Source organism: Lolium rigidum, chromosome 2 (genome assembly GCF_022539505.1).
Source record: "Lolium rigidum isolate FL_2022 chromosome 2, APGP_CSIRO_Lrig_0.1, whole genome shotgun sequence".
Lineage (NCBI taxonomy): Eukaryota > Viridiplantae > Streptophyta > Magnoliopsida > Poales > Poaceae > Lolium > Lolium rigidum.
The window spans coordinates 60,116,274-60,139,309 of NC_061509.1; the positions used below are offsets into that span (position 1 = coordinate 60,116,274).

The 23,036-nt window shown below is 44.5% G+C and overlaps 1 protein-coding gene and 1 pseudogene across 13 annotated transcripts in view; both read right to left on the minus strand.

The window, feature by feature from the left end:
- Positions 1 to 23,036, minus strand: part of LOC124691811 — a 110,208-nt gene that overhangs the window by 23,564 nt on the left and 63,608 nt on the right. For 8 of the 13 annotated variants that reach the window (XR_006999165.1, XR_006999164.1, XR_006999160.1 and 5 more), the window contains 2 exons: positions 18,066 to 18,116; positions 17,915 to 17,988 (listed from right to left, as the gene is read on the minus strand). Coding sequence is in view for 7 of the 13 variants with exons in the window: in XM_047225087.1 (XP_047081043.1) it covers positions 17,915 to 17,988; positions 18,066 to 18,116 (125 nt within the window). In the remaining 6 variants the exon portion in view is untranslated. Of the gene's footprint in view, positions 1 to 15,060; positions 15,999 to 17,914; positions 18,117 to 23,036 lie in introns of those variants that run through there. The other 5 variants (XR_006999162.1, XR_006999161.1, XR_006999163.1 and 2 more) reach the window with 3 other exon arrangements.
- The window catches only part of LOC124689795, an 89,091-nt pseudogene continuing 80,497 nt past the window's right edge, over positions 14,443 to 23,036 (minus strand).

Genomic DNA, 23,036 nt, shown 5'->3' on the forward strand with positions numbered 1-23,036 from the left:
TTGTAATATCCCAGGATCTGGGGTTACAAAATAGAGGAAACAGATGTGTGCATTGCATTCATGCATAGAAAATCCGGGAAATTTTCGCGCTTTAAAGTAAAACAGTCACAGTGAATCGAAGTTTCACTTGACCTTGATGGAATTGAAGTAGATCATCAAGTCCAGTGATATAAACCTCAATGTGACCTTTTCTAAAACCTTGTTTTGGGAAAAGATGATTTGATCTAAGGGGTTAGATCAAATGGAATTAAAACCAATACAAGAACATATTAAACAAGGATCAACTACTTGATCTTATTAAAGATCATAATATGGTATTCCTTGCCATAACATATGAACATCTATTCAATTGGAAATCAAGTATCAATAAAATGGAGAAACTATTCTTAACTTATCTTTTCCATGTCTTAAACAAACAAATAGTCCTACCATGAACCTCATGGTATTTCTTGAACTAAACTCTTGAACTTAACACCAACAAAAGCTTATCATTAAACCCTAGAGATGGGAGAGGTATATAACCATTAAAGAGATAAGAAGCACACTCTAAAGTATTAACACTTAAAAGTTAAGCAACTACCTTGAGGTACAATTGAATTCACTTTAAAACTAAATACCAAAGATAGCAAAACACAAGGACCTAAGTGCATAAAAGCCACACCTTCTGATTTCAATCATAACTTATTAAATATGTGGAATATCACAAAACTAAATTCGTTTACATTACGAATTATAGTTCAAACTATTTGAATAAAATAAACTATGAGTATTTTGAAACTCATATGATCATGCCTTGGTGAAATCAAACATCACCATTCAAAATTGGGGTATAATCCTTATCTTTGACATTTTGATCCCAATAATAATATAAATACAATCACATATGATATAGTGACTCAACCAAAAGCATAAAATCATTCACAAGATATTTAGTAACAAAAGCCACTTGGCTATCCAAAAATAAATCACATGAGAGGATAATCTCAATGCCACATAGGATGAAAATATCTACATAGCTTGAGTCCTAAGCTATGCCACCTCATGCTTAAAGGATTGCTATGGATGAGAGCATGACAACCAAGCACCTTATTCATCAATTTAAAGCAAGAGTCATCCACCCATGTGTCATGTTACTAGAGCATGCCCAAGCCTATAAAAGGAGCATCACACTTCATCCATTTCATCATCTTGCACCTTGATGCAAGAAGACCAACACATTGAGCCACTCCATAAAATAGTTAGGATCAAGATGAAGCGGCTAGGAGGTGGAGGCATGCCACAAGATGCAGGTTTATCAGATTTCCTAAAGAACAAGCTACAGAAGCTAGCAAGGTAGAATTCTTAGGCAAACCACATATTTAGTTAATCACATCATCATTCCTTGAGTAGAACCATAGATTATAATCCAAGACCTTGTGAAGTGAGAGGGGTAATTGGAATAACCATATCTAAATATTTTAGTGATACTTAAGGAAGCCCATACCATGCATGATCATCACCATTGGGGTAATGATCATATACTCTAAGAATTGGGAGTACAAGCCATTGAGAACAAATTGCTCATGATAGTGCCATGACCATACTTTGGAGAAATAGAAGAGTAAGCCATATGTTAAAACCTATATGATAAGTAGATATCATTCACCACATGAAATTATAGGAAGATCACTAGTAAACAACTCTAGGCTTATATCCCAACCTTAACTTGTGAATAACTTGGTGATCATAAGTAGAATCCTACCACATTTATATTCCACTTATTCCTCAATTAAAGAACATAAGAAAACCTTAGAGTCAAACTCTATACTTTATATGATGAGAAACTATTCATCATTAGAACCAAAGTTAACTATAAAAAGAACCATATCTAATTTAGTTACTTTAATAATGAATTAAGGATAACAATAGTGGAATCAAATAATTCCTTAGTAACTAAAGGAGAACATCAAATAATAAGCAAGTAACCATCTTATAATGGATAGGGGGACTAAACCCTAGTTGGTGCATCACTTGAGTGATCACAACTATAAACCTAGTTCACCTTAAAGTTCCAAACCAAATGCTATTAGGTGAATATAACTAGAATTCCAAAATCCACAAGATTGAGAGTATGAGTTATCAACTTAATAACACTTATTGAACACAAAACTTAGTCATCATCACAATACAAGTATGTAAACCACATAATTAACATGTTACCATGTTCTAATAAACAAACCCTGATGTCTCTGGAAAGAAACCAAGAAGTTAATTGAGACAAACATGTATGAGAAAATAAAGAAATAAAAATCATCTCCATAAAGATTTATACCCATTTGAAAGTTAAGATATTAACTAAATAAATAAAAAGGAAGTAAACATCCCTGAAATATATTAATACAACATATTCCAGAACCATATTAAGTTCAATCAAATGGGTCTATATATATTCAAATGCCTGCAAAATAGAAAAGAATTCAAATCTGAATTCAAAATAGAATTATAAAACAGAAAATGAAAACAGAAAAAAAAAGAGAAGAAAAACCTACCTGGACCTTACCTAGCCGAGCAGCCCAGCAGGAGCCCATCAGCACCAGCCCACCTAGCAGCCCATACCTCTTCGTCTAAAATATCTGAGGAGGTCGTCCTCATCTTCACCGTGTGCTGGAGGGCAGTACGACGCCGTGAAGCTCTTCTCCCTCGTGCTGGCAGCTCCTCCTCGCTCGGCGTCGTGACGAGGCACGTCCTGGCGCCATATAAAAACCCTAAACGACGAACCCTAGCTTCGTTTTCCTCTCTCTCTGCTCAATTTCCCCATACCGAAACCCTGGCTCCGCCGGTCACCATTACCGCCGGCGATGGAAGCCTCCCCGAGCCAAACCGAGCACACCAGCGTGACCGCCGACCTCGACTTGCTACTCCTCGCGAAGGAATCGAGCCGGAGCAGCACGTAGCGCCGACGCCGACCTCATCTCTCCGACGGCCGGAGCTGGCAATTCCGGCGATGCCGACCACCCCTTGCCTCGCCACCAAGCCCTGCATGCTCAGGGTGAGCTCCTCTTCCTCCTCGTGTGCTCGGCATGCTCGATAGTGGTTTAGATCGTCACCGTGTTTGATCACCTATGGACGCCGCCGCAGTACCTCGCCGCCGATCAAGCTCCGGTGACCTAACCGGAGTGGCGCCGCTATCTTTAGGTCCCTCGTGATGCACTGGTTCAAATGGAGCCAGTAGCTCATCCGCGCGTGGCCGGAATCATCGCCGCCGACGACGTCTGCTCGCCGGCCACCGTGAGCCATGCCCAGTCATTAATTTTGACTTGGTCAAGCCGACGTGGCCGCTGACCTGGCCCCTGGCCCACATATCGCTGGCTAAGGGTAGTTATAACCCGGTACATTTAGTATTCTTTCATTTAAAGTTAATTCCAGAAAATTACTGCAACTTCAAATAAATCTAGAAAATTCGTAAAAGCTCAGAAAAATACAAATGAGATATCAAAATTCTTATAAAAGAAAAATCTATCCAATAAAAATATAATATGGAATTTTTATTTTTAATAAAAAATTAATTATTTTAAACTCATTAAATAAGCCTTTTCATTTATCCTAAATTTAGTTAAAATTCAACAATTAATAAAACTTTCTAAATTAAATAGAAACCAGTAAGTAAATAAAGAAAACTTTAAAGCTAATTTTCTTTATTGGTTATTTTGTTAAAACATTATTAGGGAGATTTAAACCCTGATTAATAATTACCCTAATTATTAATTGTTTAAAAATAACAAAATGCCAAATCCAATATTATTTTTATTTCAAAGTTATTAATAACTTCAAACTTTATAATGAAGTTATTAACCCAAGAACTATAGGACAATTAGGAAACCGTAATTCCTTATGGAATGATATTATAACCTTATCATTTCATGTGATTCCTAAAACCTAATACCATTAGGAACCTAGCTCCATTAATTCATATGAACCCTAAATTGCTTCTAACCCTAACCCTAGGTTAGAACATGTGATCATGATACTTTCTTTTGAATCATAGAACCATAGTAGCTACTAAATGTTTACCATGACCACATAAAATGTAGTAACCATCATTAATAAATAAATATCCCATGTGTTCATCTTAATCAAACCTAGATGATCAAATAGGATCAACCCTAGTCCTTATTATCAAGGATCTCATCCTTTATTAACCTTAATTAGCATCACACCATTGTGATGAACTCCAATAGCATCTATGCCCAATAATTATCATTACATAACCATAGTCCATTAAACCCTATCAGTATTTCATAATTATGAACCATCCTATTTAGGAACAGATTATTCATTACTTATTATATCCAATAACAAACCTTAGACAACCTCAACCCTAATTGCAATACTTCTTATTCCTTAAGAAGTATGTTCTTCAAAAGTTATTCTTTTGAAGCAAATAAGGAATCATCATCAACCCTGCTTATAAGGACCTATAAACCCTAGCTAGCAATCACCAGCAAGATGAATCAACCTTGATAGCAACCATGTATAATTACTTGCTTAGGATGCCTAGGCCTAACTCAGCCTTACCAGCCCTAGGTATCGATGAATCCAACATTGTTGGGATCCATCTAAACCTTACTCTTGAAACCAATTGGAACCATAGAACAACATAGAAACCACAAACCCTAATTATCATACTTGTTCTTTATTTAAGAACATGTTCTTCAAAAGTTATTCGTTTGAAGTATATGATAATTAATCATTAACCATGCCATATAGTGCTAAAACCCACCACTATTCATTACATGTTAGGATTATACCAAATGTTATTGTTATATGCTATTAGTGTTATTATTATGATTTATTACAGACACTCGTTTATGATACTAAGCAACCAATCCTTAATAAGAACCTTGTTTGTGAATCACTCTAAAAGTGCAACACACCTTGAACCAATCATTACAACTCACTGATCCTAAACCATCGGGGTTAGGTCACGCTTAGAGCGACTGCATCTCATACTTATGCATTATTGCATCCTTGCCAATCTTTTAAACATCGTCCTTACTGGACGATGATGCTATTTCAGAATCTGGAGTTATTGCGTATCGAAGACCTTGCCTGCATAATCTTGCAGTCAAGAAAGGCAAGTTCATCACTTGCTCATGTCATTTGAGTATCTTTATCAAATTACTTGCAAAGTATTATGATTATCACTATTGCATAGAAACCAAAACCACTATTTTCATAACTATGAATATGACTATGTGGTTGGCAATGGAACCATGGATCGTGTTGATATGGTGGAGGTTCCATTGCAAGGGTTTATATCCATCTAGGATTAAACAACAAATGTCGTCCAGTGATTCTTGTGCCGTAATACCCGTGTTAACCATAAGATCTGGAGTGGGACGGAATAGTCAATTGTATTTCCACCTCTCGTACATCAACGGATGCGCTTACCGTAGACACTTGACCCAGAGTTGGGCAAGCGGTGGGGTGGGGATCCCATTCTAATTCCCCACGGTAAGTGGTCTATGATGGGTTGCGGCTACCGGCGAAGGAGTTTGGTTAACGAGTCCCAAATTGTTGTCGTGGTCGGGGTCCATCCTTAATTGGTGTAAGAGGACCGGCGAGGACCCAGGGTCGGGGTATGCAACAAAGGGTGGGTGTGCGAGGTAGCGGAGGAATATGATTGGCTATGACCTTATACCGGGCCTCACACCAAAGGAAGTGTGGACGGGAAAAATTGCCCGGTTGGCACCAAGGTTAAGATCTCTTATGGGTAAAGCAACACACCTCTGCAGAGTGTAATGAATCGTGACCTGTCACTCCTCGTTCCGGGATATGGAAGCTGCGAACGCGGCCGGAAAGGAGCTCCATGAAGTTCTAGTAAACCGGTGAAGGCCGACGGACATAGTTCTTCCGAATAAAAGCAACCTTTTGAAGAAATGGTTATGAAAACTTGCATTGGTATTAGACTTTCCGGTCTAATGCTGTAGCTAGTGCATTAAACACCTCTTTCCTATAATGAACTTGTTGAGTACGCTCGTACTCATCCCACTCTTAAATCCCCTGCTTAGATATGGAGGCATCGAAGGAGTATCTACAGTGCAACTCGAAGGCCGAGGAGTCAACAACTACTTCAAGAGACAAGACCCTGTCAGAGGAGTCAGATACCACATACATCAAGGAGAAAACCTAGTTTAGCCATAGAAGGGAACTAGTTAGAATCTATTCTTAGCCTCTGTAGCTAGGTAAATACTCTACAAATAGAGTTCGTGATAGGTTTAGACTACGAGTCGTTCTTCTGGAGTTTAATTGCAGTTTTACCTCATTGTAAAGTAGGAGGCTATGATGATCTTATGTAACGTAGTCCGTGTGTAATTCTATAGACATGCCTTGGACCCGCATATGTTTCTGTTGTACCACTCGAGCGATATAATACTAGTGGAACGGTGTTTCATTGGTGTTATATCGGACTTGCATACTACACCATGCGGTGGTATGCCGGGTCACCACAGCTTGGTATCGTAGCAAATGCTTTGACCCTAGGATTAAAACCTTTAAAGGAGACCTATAGGATTGGTAGTGTCTACAGGAAGTTGTTTTAGATAAACCAAATACTTCTTATGACTTGAGATGGATATTCACTTGAGAATAATCCTGACACACTTGAGTCAATATTTCTTACCTAGCTTACCAAGATAAAGTAAAGTTAGTCGCCTAATCCCAAGTCCGTAGCACACCATTAAGTCCTTCAAATAATTGATAAGTAGATCACAGCTTGGTATACAATACATGGTAGTCCAAAGAGAGGATACAACCATAAGGAAGATATCCTATTGGAAGATGTGTACCAACACATGTTATGGTTAAGTAAAAGTTATTCAAATTTATAATAGGAGAGATAACAAGTGATTAAGATAAGTATATAAGGAATATATCCTACTAGAAGCCGTAAACCAATACAAGTAAGGGTAAGTAAAATTTATCTAAACCAGTGAAACAACTGATAGTAAATAATAAAAATAAGTTATATAAGGTAGTATCGACCATAATGAGTCAATCATGGGAGGTAAGGAAGAGATAAAAGAAATGAAATATGTTTACTTACATAGTAGAGATAGTAATCATATATGATTCACCTGAGAATCATTATGTGATGGATTAGAACATCATAAATATTAGGAGGAGAACAATACGAAGCCAGTTGTTCAACAATAGTGCAAGGATTGTGTTCCAAAACCATGGGAAGTGTGCTAAGCACATCATGACCATAGTCTTACAATAGAAACACTTGGAAGTATAGGAGCTACACCGTCAGCTGAGATTATATGGCCCAAGTACGCGACTGTAGGTTGGCCAAAAGTGCACTTGTTGAGCTTGGCCTTCAAGTTATGCAGCTGTAGGGTTTTGAGGACCAGCCATAGATGTCTCCTATGTTCTTGAGGTGTCTTGCTATACACCAAGATATCATCGAAAAAGACCAAGACAAATCTTCTGATGTATTTAGCAAAAATTGAATTCATCAACTCTTGGAATGTTGCAGGCGCGTTGCTCAATCCAAAAGGCACGACCAGATATTCATAGTGACCAAGGTGTGTCGAGAAAGCTGTCTTGTGGATGTCCTGAGGTTTCATCCTGATCTGGTGATATCCAGATCGTAGGTCAAGCTTGGAAAATATTGTCGCACCATGGAGCTCATCTAACAGATCCTATATTACAGGTATGGGGAATTTGTTTTTGATAGTGAGCTCATTAAGTCCCCTGTAGTCGACACATAATCGCCATGATTTGTCTTTTTTCTTCACTGATATGGCTGGTGAAGAAAATGGACTATTGCTGAGTCTGATTTCTGAATTTTTGAGCATTTTCTGTATGAGCTGCTCAATTGCATCCTTTTGAGAGTGAGATATGCGGTAAGGCCGAATATTGGGTGGTTTGGCACCAGGTATGAGGGGAATGCTGTGGTCACAAGCTCTCGGAGGTGGAAGACCACTTGGTTCCTGGAAGATGTCAGGGAATTTTTCCAACAATTCTTGTAAATCGGCAGTGTTACCGGCACTCGTTGTGGTGCATGTGTTGTCGTCGGCGTCCAAGGTTGGAACTAAGAGGTAGCCGGTGGCACCTTGCTCCAAGCAGCTTGTTGCGATACTCGCCGAGATAATTAAGTTTTCGGCCGAGAGGATGTGGTCTTGGAACGTGTGCTGCTTGTCCTCTATACTGATGGTCAGTGAGCGCTCAATGAAATCAAAAGTGACTGGATTATATTGTTTGAACCAGTTAACACCTAGGATAATGTCAGCTCCCTGGAGATCCAGGATTCTGAAATCTGTACTGAGTTGCATGCCTTGGAGTGAAAACTGACAGCCGTGAGCAACAGCAGTGCAAGCAAGCTGTCCACCACCAGCTACTGTAACTGATCTGGGAGCTATATCCGTCAGCTTGATGTTGTGTTTGAGAGGAAATGACTTGTCCATGAATGTATTTGTACTCCCTGTGTCTGCTAGAGCAATGGCATGAGACCCTTTTATGTTGAGCAAGCAATGAAATGGTGGAATCATCGGGCAAACCAGCGTAAGCCGCAGCTGATATTTGCATTGCCTTGTCATCTGGCTCCTTATCCTGCACTGGTTGTTCTTGGGTGCCTTCAGCAGTTGCTATCATCGCATTAACCTCATCCATATCAGCATCTGAGTCGTCTTGCAGTGTGATTGCGTTGATGGCTCGCTGCATTCCCGAATAGTTGTGTCCTGACATATAGTTATCTGGGCAGTACCAACATTTTCGAGGAGCTCGTGGTCTATCATTTGCAGGCCTAGGTCGATTTTCTCGTGCTTGGAGTTGACGGCCTTGTGGAGGAGCCGGAACAGGTCGCTGATGCAGCGTTGCATTTGGTGGTCTCCTAACTGACGAAAGGAAAGCTTTTTCATTTTGGCGAGCATACCAATATGCCGACAGCAAGTTCTCTGGTTTTTGGCATAACACTTGGTGCTTAATGTTGTCCTTCAAACCACTGATGAAGCGATCGACAAAGAAATCAGCCGGGAGGTAAGGGAGGTTCCTCTTCATTGCTGTCATCCACTGCTCAAATGTGTCAATATAGTTGTTGACCGTGTTGATTTGCTGCAGTTGCTGCATCTGGTCCATAGGGTCAGTACTGATAGAATCAGGAAAACGATCAATCAATTCCTGGCAAAGGGCATCCCAGGTGACCGCCTTAAGGTTGAGGTTGGAACTGTTTAACCAAGTCTTTGCCTGACCACGAATGTGAGCAATTCCCCACTTTGCTCTCTGTTCTGTAGGAATGTTAGCTAAATTGAACAGATCATCACATTCAAGCATCCAAGCCCTAGGATTATCGCCCGAAAAGAGTGGAATTTCGATGTGTGGAGTGCGTATGTGGACCTCTGCATGTGTGCCCTGGTGGGTATTATGGCCCTGGTCGGTCTCTCGATTGGTGCTGGTGGGTTGTATGTGGGGTTTGGCTGAATTGTGGTGACTGGTTGGGTGATAGGAGCATAAGTGTTGGGAGGGTATTGAGTGTGTGGAACAATCTAGTATGTGTAATAGGGGCTATGGGTCGGTATGTAGCTTGTGTGTGGTAATGGTGTCGAGCTGGGTTGTGTGTAGTACTGAGGCTGCGTGTTGGGGTTTGTGATTTGTGAAAGGTGGGACATTTCTGTAGAATTTGGTGGAATAGAGGAGGTAATTGGGTTGGTGATCGTGTAGACCGGGGTGGTGATGGTGGAGGTGTTGTTGGGGAAAATTGGGTGGGGTAATTGGTGTGGGGAGAGGTGGCCAAAGTGTAGGGGCATACCATACCGTGGAAGGGAAGGTGGAGGCATGGTGGATGGTGGTGGTGTAGAGAACTGTGGTGTCGCCAGTTCAAGGATTGGGGACAGGACGGAGGAGGGGAGTGGTGGTGGCGTCGAAAAGTGGTGGCTTTGGGCCGAAACCGAAGCGGGGTTACCTGGGGCCGGTGGTGGCGTGGTAGATGGTGCCGTCAATGGTGGTGCGGAGGTCGTTGCCGTCGCGGTCGCCATGACCAACTGCGCCAGCTTCGCGATCTCGGCGTGGATGTTGTTGAGCGCCTAACGGGTGTCCAACCTCTGTTCCTCGAGGCGGCGGCCGATGTTGAGGACCTCGCGGGGGAGGTTTGCTTGGATCGCTTCCTCCTCGCGCCTTTGTTGTTCCTCGTCGGCGAGCTTGGTTGCTGCTTCTTGTTCCATGGCGATCTTCTCCTGGGAACGAGTCCGGATGATGGATGGTGGCATGGGTGGGTGGTTGGTTTGGTGGCGGCGGCGTGAGAGGTGGAAGATGGGGTGGAGGTTAGGGATAGGCAGAGGCTCGTTGCTCTGATACCACGGTGTCAGGATCCGAAATTCCTCGGACATGGAAGAGATAGGTAGGAGCTCCGATCGGCTCAGGAAGAACAAGGAAATAAAACTAAAGACATAAAGACAGGAAAATAATTTGGTTTTTTGATTGCTTGATCCTCCCGACCACCCCACTTGTTGTTTATAACCACACAGCAAGCTCAAGCAAATTACAACTCTGCCCTTGATTGGATAGTGAACAGAACCCTAGGTGAAGGCTAAACTGGTACCTTGGCTCCTCAGCGTTGGTATTGGTCTCAGCCGTCGATCCTTGCCAGGTGGTGAACAGGTAAGGATCCTGACATTTCGTGATTCGTCGCAAGCTACAGTAACGCGGCCGTGAAAAATTGGAATCAATCACCAGGTATCTCGCTCAAAATCAGGCTAAGAGCATCTCCACCGGCGCGCCCTCCGATAGCATTTTGGGGCCGGTGGAAAATAGGCTCACACCGGTACGCTCCAAACGGCACCGGCTAATTTTCGAGCTAATAGAATCGCTGGCAACCCCATGTCAGCCCCGTCGTCAAGGGCGAATCAGCGCGTCGACACCTCACGGCACATCTGAAAACGAGTGTGGGTTCCGCCAGGTAGCCAGACACACCGATTTCCCACCTCCTACACATGCCCGAGCCGACTCCCACCCCTCTAGATCGCCACCATCGCCGTTGCCGCCGCGCCCTCCTGCTTGCAATAGACACCGCTCACATAGGCATCCCCAATGGACCTGCCGAAGAAGGTACCCGTGGTTTACTGAAGGCCCACGACCCGAAGATTACGAAGCCCGGAAGCCCAATAAAGCGTCGATATGGAAGTTAGAGATATATTAGGAATAGAGACTTGTAATTATACGGGACGAACTCAAAGAGTCTCCCGGTGTTCTGTAACTTGTGCATCACGAAACCCTCGGCTCCGCCTCCTATATAAGGGGGAGTCGAGGGAGAAAGAAAGTATCGATTCATTGTCAACACAACCCTAGTTTTTAACAGTCGAGCACCTTTTCGGCTAAAACCTTCGAGATCTACTTGCCCTCTACTTTTCACGAAACCCTGGTCTACAACCTGTAGGCATTGACAAGTCGATACATTGTCAATTGGCGTCGTCTATGGGGATTAGAGGCGACAAGGAGCTGATCTCGATGGCACGTTCAACATCATCGACATCTTCGGTGGCAAGCAACGCGATGGACGGAGGTAAACAGATCAAAACTGGTCTTGTTGATTTTGTTCCTCACTCTCCCGCCCGTTTGGATGCATATACCTATCTGGAAGAGCCAATGGAAATGAAGTTCGGGAGCTTCCACTTCTGCGTCGGGAAAGAGGGATCACATCGTTTAGCGGCACCGATTCGTTCGGGATCGTTAGCGGCTGGTTTCGATTTCTCGGGATCATCATCGTCAATCAAGTCAAGCGATGAGGAAATCTCGTCGACAAGCTGCGTCAAGCCCGCCGCCGGTGGGGATCTCGCCAATCTGTTTGGCGAGATGTCTTTCGGGTCGTTCACGGACTCCGATCTGGATAGCGACTCGGAAAGCATCGATAGCCTCAACTTCATCGACATATCCACTTCTATTTGGGAGGTCTTCGCCGATCGTTACGACGGTGTCACCGACCCCGAAGATGAATATACAATGCCAACATACCATCAAGTTTGTGTGATTAGTGAGCCAAGTCGTCAAGAGGACGAAACATCAGAGACTTTCGACGATTTGGGAAATCCATACATCGATCCTGCTGATCTCACGCGAGGTTTGGGAAGCAAGTATGTCGGGCCTACACCTCGCCATAGGTTACCACTTTCGCAAGCAGCTTGGGACAGAGCATCAAGAGCCATGAACGGCACAGATCCGATGACCACCACAGCCACGGTGGAAGTGCTGCAAGCATATCAATATAGACTCGCGCGTGCTGGCCGAGAGTTGGAAAAACAATGGGTGATACTTGAGCAAAGGAAAGATGCAGCCTCCGCGTCGAGCAGGCGAAGAGCGGAGCAAAGTCGACAATCAGGAACCTCGGGAGATAACCATAGAGTAGCTCGTGATAGAGGAAGATCTCGGTTACAGCATATACCTGAGGGCAAGCGGGAGCATCTGATCCAAAACCTCGACATGTCTTTTATGCCGATAGACACAAGAGGAAACATCATCCCCAAAACACCGGAAGTTGGATACATGGCGACTCGGGCTTACATATTAGCATCCAGGCCACCTCCTGGAGATCCAAGAGAAGTGTTGTACAACATGGCTATGGCAGGAGTTGCGGCCATGGGAACACCGTTCGCAAGTACAAGCGCACCACCCGAAGGTGCCCCAAGGCGAAATAGTCCGCGACCCGCCGCAGTAACCCAAGATCCTCCAATGACAGGTGACGCAAGAGACACAACGACGCAAGCGCGAGTCGATAGAGCACAACAAGAAAGAAGAGAACGTCGGCACTCACCAGAAGTAGATGAGGAGGATATGTGTGGGCTTCCTCGCTTTACTCGACGAGTTCGTAAAACTCGGGTTCGTTTGGATTTAAGTTACCCGACAATTACAAGAAATTCGATGGTTTACAGGCCCTGAGGTCTCGCCATGCATCCCAAAGTTGATCCCAAATGGCCCTCCGACCATCTGAATATACAGGGGAACTACTAGTGCTGGGCCGGCCATAATTTATCTTAATTCTCGGTTTGCTCAGTTGCAACCTGCAACACAGTTGCAATCAATGTGTAACTCACATGACCCACGGATTACATACAATCTAACGGCTTCGGACGTGAGCGAGCTCTAAGGTAATTGTGAGTTGGAAAAAAACTAGAAAACCCGTAGATATTTAACTTCGAATATCTAGACTTATGCAAGTTGTTGTGAAAAACCTGTAGTATTTCTTATGCTCCCTCCGATCCATTATGTACGAGGATTATGGATCGAAGGGAGTAGCAAATATTGCAGTATTGATAAGATGACCTCACAAGTGTTCTAGCATATTATATATACTCCTCACATGCCATCCTTTTAGCAACGAAAACTAACTACACAGTACACACGCGTATGCCTCCATGCGTACCTACGGACCGCGGTTACAGCTTCAGTGTCAAGTCAAGCTTTGGCAGCTCTTGATCTCCATCACCATAGTGCGCAACACTTCGGTCGTCTCATTGCAGTGCCAGCGGCACGCCGGCGTGGCGCCTTGCGAGCTCACGCTTGTGCGCGTTCTGGTGCCCACCAAGTGCCAGCAAGCTGTAGAACTGGCGCCGGCAGTAGTGGCACCGGAACAGCTGCCTCGGCTCCTGCTCGGCCTGCGCCGACAGTGACACGCCGGCCGGCACAGCAGGCAGAGGCGCCTCCACACCGACCATGCAATGAGATCAAGCTCGGCCAGCCGGAGAAACACCTCTCTGCCGCTGGCACTCACGAGCTCTGCAGCTCCTGGGCCTTCGCCTCCCTTCTCTAGCTCTACCATGGGAAACGAGATATGAAAGCGCAATGGAAGTGTTCTGAGTGCCGTGTAAAATCCTGTATGAATTGATCAAGCAGTGATATGGGCACGGTTGTACATGTCAGCCGACTGCGACTGACTATTACATATCATCTTGTTTTTACAGTTTAACCTTTATGTTTGACATTCATGCAGGCCGCGAGCCAAAACACCGATCTGCTGATGCAAACAAAGATCTCCGTTCGTGTGGGAGATTTCATTTTCTATGTCGCAAAATGGGATAAGGAAAGTGATCGTTACAATTACCTACTCCGTAACAAAACAAAAAAAAGGTTTTTCTTTCATATACAAAGTTGCCACGACATGCCTAAGTTAGGTCATCAGAATCGGTGCAATCAGAAGCAATTTTGCCAGTTTTGGAGCCTACTGACATATCGGCTTACGAGTTCCAACCTTAATTGATCTAATTTAACAAATTATCATAGAGTGGCAACCTTAGTACAAGGACATATCATGTGCAATGATCAGGTTCAGTACCACGTCAAACAAAAGCCTCCTCAGACGAGCAAACAAGACAGTCAGCGCAAACGAAATTCTTCCAGACAATTTTTGCAAGGACGCATGTAACAAAGTACATACACAGGCACACGTGCCTTCAGTGTCATGTTTCCAAGTTGTAGGACAGAGAACAGAATCAGAAATCATATATATGTTCCATGCTAAAGGTTCTTTACTTTCTGAAATAAATGGACCTCGCAGGTTTTAGGTCGAATGATGGAATAATCTTCTATGTGATCTAGGGCTACAGGTGCTGCGAACCATCCTTCCCTTGAGCACTCTCTCCTGAACTTCAGTGGGCGTTCTGCAACCAGGAAAATAAAGTTTCAGAATGTGAGGAAGAACTTCAAATGAACTGACAAAGCACCTTCTTCTCTGAGCTCACAAGCACAATTACTAAAGTTATTGTGCATAATAACAAAGCAGTGTTGGTTCAACAAACCTGATGTTCAAATATCAAACACGTTTTGAATGGGTTAGCATTTTAAGGGGTGCACTTTGGCACAGCAACTGCCCAAATAATGAATTACATAATAAGTTGGTACGTATTCAGTTAGCAGAAAGATGCTCACATACTCGCATGTGTATTTTTGGTATAATAATATGCATACAGTAAGAGTTCAAGATACATGTGGAACTTACACAATGAGAACATAACCTCCCCAGCCACTCAGGCAATCAGGATCAACAGAAGACAACAATGCTTGTGAGATTGTCTCAAATAGTTCTTCGGGTTCATTTACCAAATAAAAATTTGAACAAAGAATTTGTCATATTTACAGTGCAAAACCACATAACGGAAATTACTATGGCACTCTGGATGGCATTTCTCAATCAAGTAAACGAACCATGTCTGGTTTATACATGGACTCACAAGCACCATATACTGATTCTCAAACAGTACCAGAAACCACAAAATCTTTTGCCAGCTCCTTGCATAAAGGAAGCACTTTAATCAGATTACCTGCTACAGATATAATAGCGAGACAAGAAAGCCAGCACTAGGATCCACACAATCAATATTTATCATGTTTCAAGAAACTCGACATGAAGCAATGTGGTTCCAAGAAAGTACATATCAGACGGAAATAGATGTTGGCATACTGCCTACATTAACAATGCAACTTTGTATGGCTCATAGCTAACCCTAAACAAGAGAACCCTTCCAAATCATCTATGTATTAATATATAGGCCAATATTAAGTGATTTCTTTGTTCTTAGTGCTTTTTATGCCTTAGTTTGGTTTTCCTGAAATACTTGGTTCAATATTCATGTTTTCTCAGGGAAGGCACTCTCCATATATCTTACAGTTACAACTGACCGCTGTTCAGTTCTTGGTGTAACTTGTTAGAAATAGGGAGCAAATGGATGAATCTTGACAAGAAATCAATCTCGACCCAGGATTAAATATATCTGAGGATTATGACTAACCCTAAGCTGAATACTGATAACTACGATACACATGCACATGGCAGATCGAAGTATGTGAACGAACCATTAGCACACAGACAAATTCAGATCAATTGGACTTTTGAGAAGTAACAAAGGAAAAAAGTCGCAGAAAGACGAGAACTAATACATACTTGGCACCAATACAAATCCATGGTACATATAAATGGCTGATCATTTTCTCCTAGCCCGGCAATAATTGTCTGGCAAAAGTATGGCCCAAACCTACATAAAACAGTTTGTAAGCAAAAGGAGACAAAGCTCTAAATACATATATAACATAACATATTGTGGGACCAATAGAGGGATGGTGCACAATATCAAATTACGACCTCACGGACGACAAAAGAAAGGTCATAAAATGCTTGTCTGAACTACTGGCATAGAGTATAAGTTTTTTAGGTGGACAACTGAATTACCATAATCGGAAAAAGGAGGGAAAGCATAAAACAAATCGCCCAGAGAAGTGAAATTAACCTTTTTAAGATAACAGACATGAAATGCCCGACTTTAAATTAATGAAGCCACAAGGTTCACAAGCGCTATTACATGCTGCGGCATACAGCTTAGCCGAGATAAGATCAAAGAACTAGAGTACCCCTACTCCAGAAACTAGAAAGCATGGGGTCGGCCTCCCCGAAAAACAAACCGATCTAAGGACACTAAGGAGCTTGTAGGCCAACTGAATTTCAACATATTCTTTAACTGTAGAATAGGAATTGATACTATATATTTTTCCTACAGGAGGAAAACATGGTGATGCTTATTCGATTCATATTCCAAAAGAATATTTTAGGTCGTTGAGATCAGGGATCGCGTACCTATCATGGATTTAGTATCAATATAATACTGGCTGCAAGGTAACAAACTGAAGAATAAGTGAGGACACACACATAAAGAGCAAGAGTAGGAGAGAGGTTAGCCCAAGGTTAGGATCCAGAATAACCGAGTTTTGCCTGTGTACTGAGGGCTGAACAAAGAAACGCAGGGGGTGAATGGTGACACCTCTCTCTCTGACAATAGCAGTTCCTCCCAATCACAAACAACCAAGTAACCAAACTGCAGAAATAACAAATCAGAGAAATAGGGAAGAAAAGAATGTGTAATTCTCCCAGAAAGATTGGACAAAACTCAGTTGCAAACCTAACCAAACAACCAGAGAAGATCCCTGCAGTCTCCATGCCCTGTTGCCGAAGAAAAGGTAGTTGCATATCCTGCCAGGCAACCAGGAAAGACGAGCAATGGCGAGGCCCTTTTAGCACACGTCTGGCTCCTTGGATGGTGGGATCTCGGGGAAATTGTAATCCGTCAGAAACCACAAAAAACTCCAACTAATCTAGTCAATTCTGCAAGCAACTAATCTAGTTCAGTGTTGTTGGGTAAACTTATCCATAAATACCCCTCAAGTGCAACTCATCATATTGGATGCCTCCAACTAAAGTCGGTTTTTCCTGCAACTAATGTCAGTTCTGACTACAACTAATCGAGTTTCGTGTTGTCGGGCTAAACTCATCTATAGGATACCCCTCAACTGCAAATCAGCCATCCTATAGGATGCCTGCAACTAATGTCAGTTCTACCCACAATTAATCTAGTTGTGCGTTGTTGGGCTGAACTCATCCATAGGGATAACCCTCAAACTACAACTCATCCTATATGGTGACCTGCAACAAATGTCAGTTCTTCCACTAATGTCAGTTCCTCCTGTAACTAATGCATGAAAAGGCAACTTAAGAGGGAACAATAAAGAAACTTAATAAAAATGGGACAAGCAACTAATCCCTGGTTAAAGCAACTACATATTCACTGCAAAACAACTACATATAGTGTGTGCAGAAACTTGTAACATGCTAAAAAGCAACTAAATGCACACTGTAAAATAACATGTTGTGCATCCAGCAACTTGGAACATGCTCAAAAAAGCAACTAATTGTGCACTCTGAAACAATAACGTACATGTAGTGTGTCCCGCAACTCAGAACATGCTTAAAAGTAACTAAAGGACCTTCAAAGACTTAGTTAAACCCATAAACTCAAGGACCTTCAAAGACTTGGATCACTTAAGAAAAAAAAGCAGGGTGATCTTAAAACATGCACAAGTTTTCAGCAATAACACAAGAGAAGGGCAGTTGCAAAATTACCTCGACACAAGAGAAGGGCGAGGTCCTTTTAGCACGAGCTCCTTGGATGGTGGGATCTCGGGGAAAATTGTAATCTGTCAGAAACCGCAAAAAACTCCAACCATAAAATATTGAAGAACAACCAAGACATCTAGAAAAAGAAATAGCCCACCAAAATATCGATATTCGGCAGCAGCAGCCACTGGCGCCCACCAAACTACAACTGCAAAATAATGAGTCAAGAGATCAAAAACCAGAATAAGAACAAAAACTGAACACTCATACTCCCAAATGTACCGCACCTGCACCCAGAAGAACAGGTGACGCTAACCGAACAGAAGCATGCCAATAACCTGTAAAAAAACAATAATAACCTCATGCAAAACCAGAAACTACCATGCAGTCAAAAGAAAAACAAGAGAATCAAGCACTGAACCCCAAACAACAAAAGTGAAACAAAAAGACCTAAGCTACATCTGGCCTCAGATTTTATTCTGCACAAGGCTCTACCAGCCGATGAGTTTCAGATGGATTCATGCACATATCCTTTGCACCAGAAAAGAACATCCAGGAAAAAAGAAGGCCTTAGAATAATTCATATATATCATTTGCGTCGAAGAGACCATGCAAAAAATTGATCCGCCTCAGATTGATTGCTTTTAATCATTTGAACCAAGTAAAGTCAAAAGAGAAACAAATTCCTGATGTGTCTGCCTTGTGGATTTTACACTTTCAGCAAAAGGAGCATCAGGTGGCAAAAAACAATAAAACCAAAAGGTAAATATGGTGCATCAGTGCATACTGCTGCAGTGGTCAATTTGCAACAGCTGAACCAGAATATATCATCATTGGCCAGAAATCCTAAACTAGCTCAATTTGAAGAAAACTAGTGCAGATTACTGTCTGACAGTGAATGGCTGAGAAAACTGCAAGGAGAACATACTGATGTTAGTAATGACATTTGTAACATGCAGTTATAAACAGTAAAAATGGCATGCCTTGATTCTTTGTAAAAATGTGTATACTAATCAAGTTAAGGGCTATATTTTTTATTTTTTTGGCAAGTTGAGTGTTTTTTATATACTAGCTTTAGTTATTTTATATTACTACTATAAGCCATGATCATCATGGCCTCTAGCGCTCACAGGCGATGCAGCTACCCAGCCTTCTCCTCCTCCTTTCTCCACCGCTCTCCCATGGGCAAACAAGACATCAAAATGGAATGTAAGTTTTATGTGTAACGTGTCAAAATCTTGTAGGAATTGATTCAAGCAGTTAGATGAGCATGGTTGTACATGTCAGGTGACTGCCACGGACTATTACAGATCATCTTCTTTTTAGCCTTTTATAAGTTGACACAATGAAAGTGATCGGCTGATGCTACCGAAGATCACCATTTGTGTGGGAGAATTTGTTTCCTATGCAGTAACGACATAATGAAAGTGATGGGTATACTGGGGTGGGGTTAATATATAGTAAATGGTAGGTTGGTGTGATCCAAAAATAGTGAAGATGTCCCAGCATGTTTCGTTCTTGTACCCACATTATTTGTCAAACATGCCTGAGCTGGGTCATCAAGAATATGCAAGAGAATGTGGATAATACGTTGGCTTAACTGGTCAAAACAAAATACATTGGCTTACTCTAAAGCAATCTTACCACAATTCAGAAACTGGAGTATATGACCCTAAGTGGTCTGATTTAGCTGACTTGCAATGAGTAGCAACCTTAAAATATGAACCAAACAGTCCGAACTATCATAGAGGGCATGTGATATCATATACTCCCAGGCAGTATCATCAGGTCAAACAAAAGCACAAGAGCAATCGCATGACATTAAAATGAAATTATTCCAATCAATTTTTGCAAAGGTGTGCTGTAACAAAGTACTACCTCCGGTCGATTTTAATCGATGCAAGAGTGACCTGTGTATGCATATGCTCATTCCTGGGCTTTCATTAATTAAAACAGAATGGAGGTAGTACACAGACACAAGTGCTTTCAGCGGCATGTTTTGAAGGTACGAGCGAAAACATAACAAACAATCATTTTCGTGCTTGAGGTTCTTTAGTTCGACACATGCATATTTTTGGTATAGTAATACGTAGGAGTTTGAGATATGTGGAACTTACACAATGAGGCAATCACGGTCAACAGAAGACAGCAATGCTTGCGAGATCATCTCAAACAGTTCTTCAGGTTCCTTTACCAAACAAAAATTTGAACAAATCGTCAAATTTGCAGTACAAAACCAGATAACGGAAATTACTAACCACCAAAGGTATTAGTTTTATGATATCACATATCATGATGTACACATTTCTCAAGTAAACGAACCATGTCTGGTTAATACATGGACTCATGAGCACCATGTAATGATCCAAAGCAATGCCTGGAAACAACAGAATCTTTTGCCAGTTCCCTGCATAAAGGAAACACTTTTGATCAGATTACCTGCTACATATATAATAGTGAAATAAGAAGCCAGCATTAGGGTTCACAAGAATCAATATTATCACGTTACAAGAGACATGGCATGAAGCACTACAGTCCCAGGAAAATACAGATCAGAAATGGATACTGGCATCTACTCCCTACGTGCTAAAATAAGTGTCTCAACTTTTTCTAGATATGGATGTATCTAGATACATCCGTATCTAGACAAAAGTGAGACACTTATTGTCGTGGTATCGTCACGGCATATGCCATAGGGAGGCTAATCGAAGGGGCTCCTGAGAGATCTCACGGCGGTATCCGGAAGCGGGTATGGGCACGAGCGACACGGCGACGTACCCAGGTTCGAGGCCCTCCGATGGAGGTAAAACCTCTACTCCTGCTAGAGTGTATAAGATATCACACGGTACAATGGTGCTCCTAGAGCTGTGTCCGGCTGCTCTGGGAGGCTAAGGGAGACGACGGTCTCTCTCACGGGGCAGCGCTAAGGGTGGAATGAAGTGAGAATGATCGATCCCCTGCACGAGAGGGGTAGTGCGGCTTATATAGGCACCGGCACTTTACATATAAGACCCTATAGTCTACGGCCGGCTTGGCCGGCTCCGGCTTTCGCTCCTTCCCGAGGCGGTGACGTCAGGAGCCGTTGAGGCGTAGTGGCCTGTCCCATCCGGCTGCCCAGGTCAGCGGTATGGAGAGGAGGTGTCTCTGTCGCCGTCAGCCACTATAGCCAGTACGGGTCGTCGTTAGCCATGATGGCCTGTCCGGCGCGTGGCACTATTGCTCCACAGTGCCCCGCGCTTTACGGAAGATGAAGTCAGCGTGGACTTTGGGAACCAGGATCACCAACCCGGTTCCTTCCGAGTGCAAGACTCGCCGGCCTCGAGTCGGTCCGAGGTACGGACCCCCGGTCGGATATGGCTTGTAGAAGCCGGCCCGGCTACGGCATTGGCGGCCGTAGCCGGGCCGACCAGGATCTAGAGCCGGCCGGCTTCGGACCAGCCGGCCACGGCGCCGGCCGGCTGCTCCTCGGCCGGCCTTTGCCGCGAGCCGGCCGGTGGCCAGCCGGCTGCTCCGCGTCCATTGCCCTACCCGGGGTCTTCCCCGACATTAGCCCCGAAGCCGGCAAGGTCCTGCGTTTAGAAGGACCTAGGCAGGTTTTCCTGGCTTCTTGAATGTACTTGACGGCACTCGGAGGGGCCGACTGAGAGTTTTCATTCAGCCGGCTGCGCCCTCATCCGGCTCATTCTTGCCGGCTGCTTCTAGCCGGCTACTATTTTCACTTGTGCAGCTTTTGCTTTCTCGCAGGTTTTGATAGCGCCTCCGCCTTGCTGATAACTTTTGGTCCGAGTTGAACTCGTTGTCCGGCTCCGGCTTGCGGCGCGCAGGAGTCTCCGCCGCCTCGAGTTCCGCACTCGACTTGACCGGTCTGACGCCTGGTCTCTGCCGCCGGTTCGTCTGGTCACATCAATGTTCCCTCCGGATTCGATGCGGTCGTGGGCGACGTGGTGTGGCAGTTTCTGGTAACGGTAGCGGTCGTGGGCGACGTTAGTGCGCAGAAAATCCGGGCGGCGTGGCCACGATTGCCACGTGGAGGCCAACTGCCCGCCGCGGTCGGCTATAAATGCCGCGGGGGAGGGTACCGAGGCGGCACTTGCTCACTTCTCCTTCCTCACGCTCCCGCTCCCCTCGCTCTCCTCCTGTGTTCGAGCCCGTCACTGCTCCGACAAACTCCTCTCGCTGGCGAACTCCGGCGAGCGAGTCTACCGCCGATCCGCCGCCGCTACTCCGTCGAGCCGGCGCCACGGGGCCCCGCGTTTCAACGGAGCGCCCTCAGCCACCGTCGTCGCCGCCACCGTCGCAAGGTTCTTCGTCGCCTTTCGTCTTTCTTGGTCAACCTCTTCCTCTTCTTCGGCAATGGCCTCCGCCGGCCGGATCGTGGCGGGGCTCGTACATGCGAGATGACGATATCGCGCGGCTGGTGCGCCTCCGCCGGATCCCGTCGTCGGTGATCACGCGGGCGCCCGGTGAGGAGATGGAGCCCGTGCTGCGCCACGGCGAGCGCGTCGTCTTCGGCGCACACCTCGATCGCGGGCTGGGCCTGCCGGCCTCCCCCTTCTTCCGGCAGTTCCTCGACAATTTCGGCTTGCAGCCGCACCACCTGCCGGCCAACGCCTGCGTCCTCCTCAGCTGCTATGTGGCGTTCATGGAGGCCTACGCCGGCTTGTGGCCGGACATCGACTTCTGGAGCCGGCTGTTTTACTTGAAGGCCCAGACTCGCGAGGGCCGCTCGCGGGCCTGCGGCGCCGCCTCGATCTACACCCGGCCTGGTACGCCTTTCCCCAAAATCCCCACCGTTGACTCGGTGAAGAACTGGCAAATGTCATTCTTCTATGTGCGCAACGAGGGCGAGCTCGTCGACCGGATCAATCTTCCGGAGTTCAACCCGGTTCCTCCAGTCGGCCGGATCAACTGGAGCTACAACGCCCGCACGACGGACCCGGACGCTGAGGTGAATCAGCTCTAGGACTTCCTGGGGGCGGCCGTCGAGAACGGGCTGACCGCCGAGGACCTCCTCTGCACGATCGCCGAGCGCCGGGTGCTGCCGCTCCAGATGCGCACCCACAAGATTGGGCACATGTCCGGCCGGTTCGATCCGAACCGGACGTCCACAGCGCTGGTCTCCAAGGCC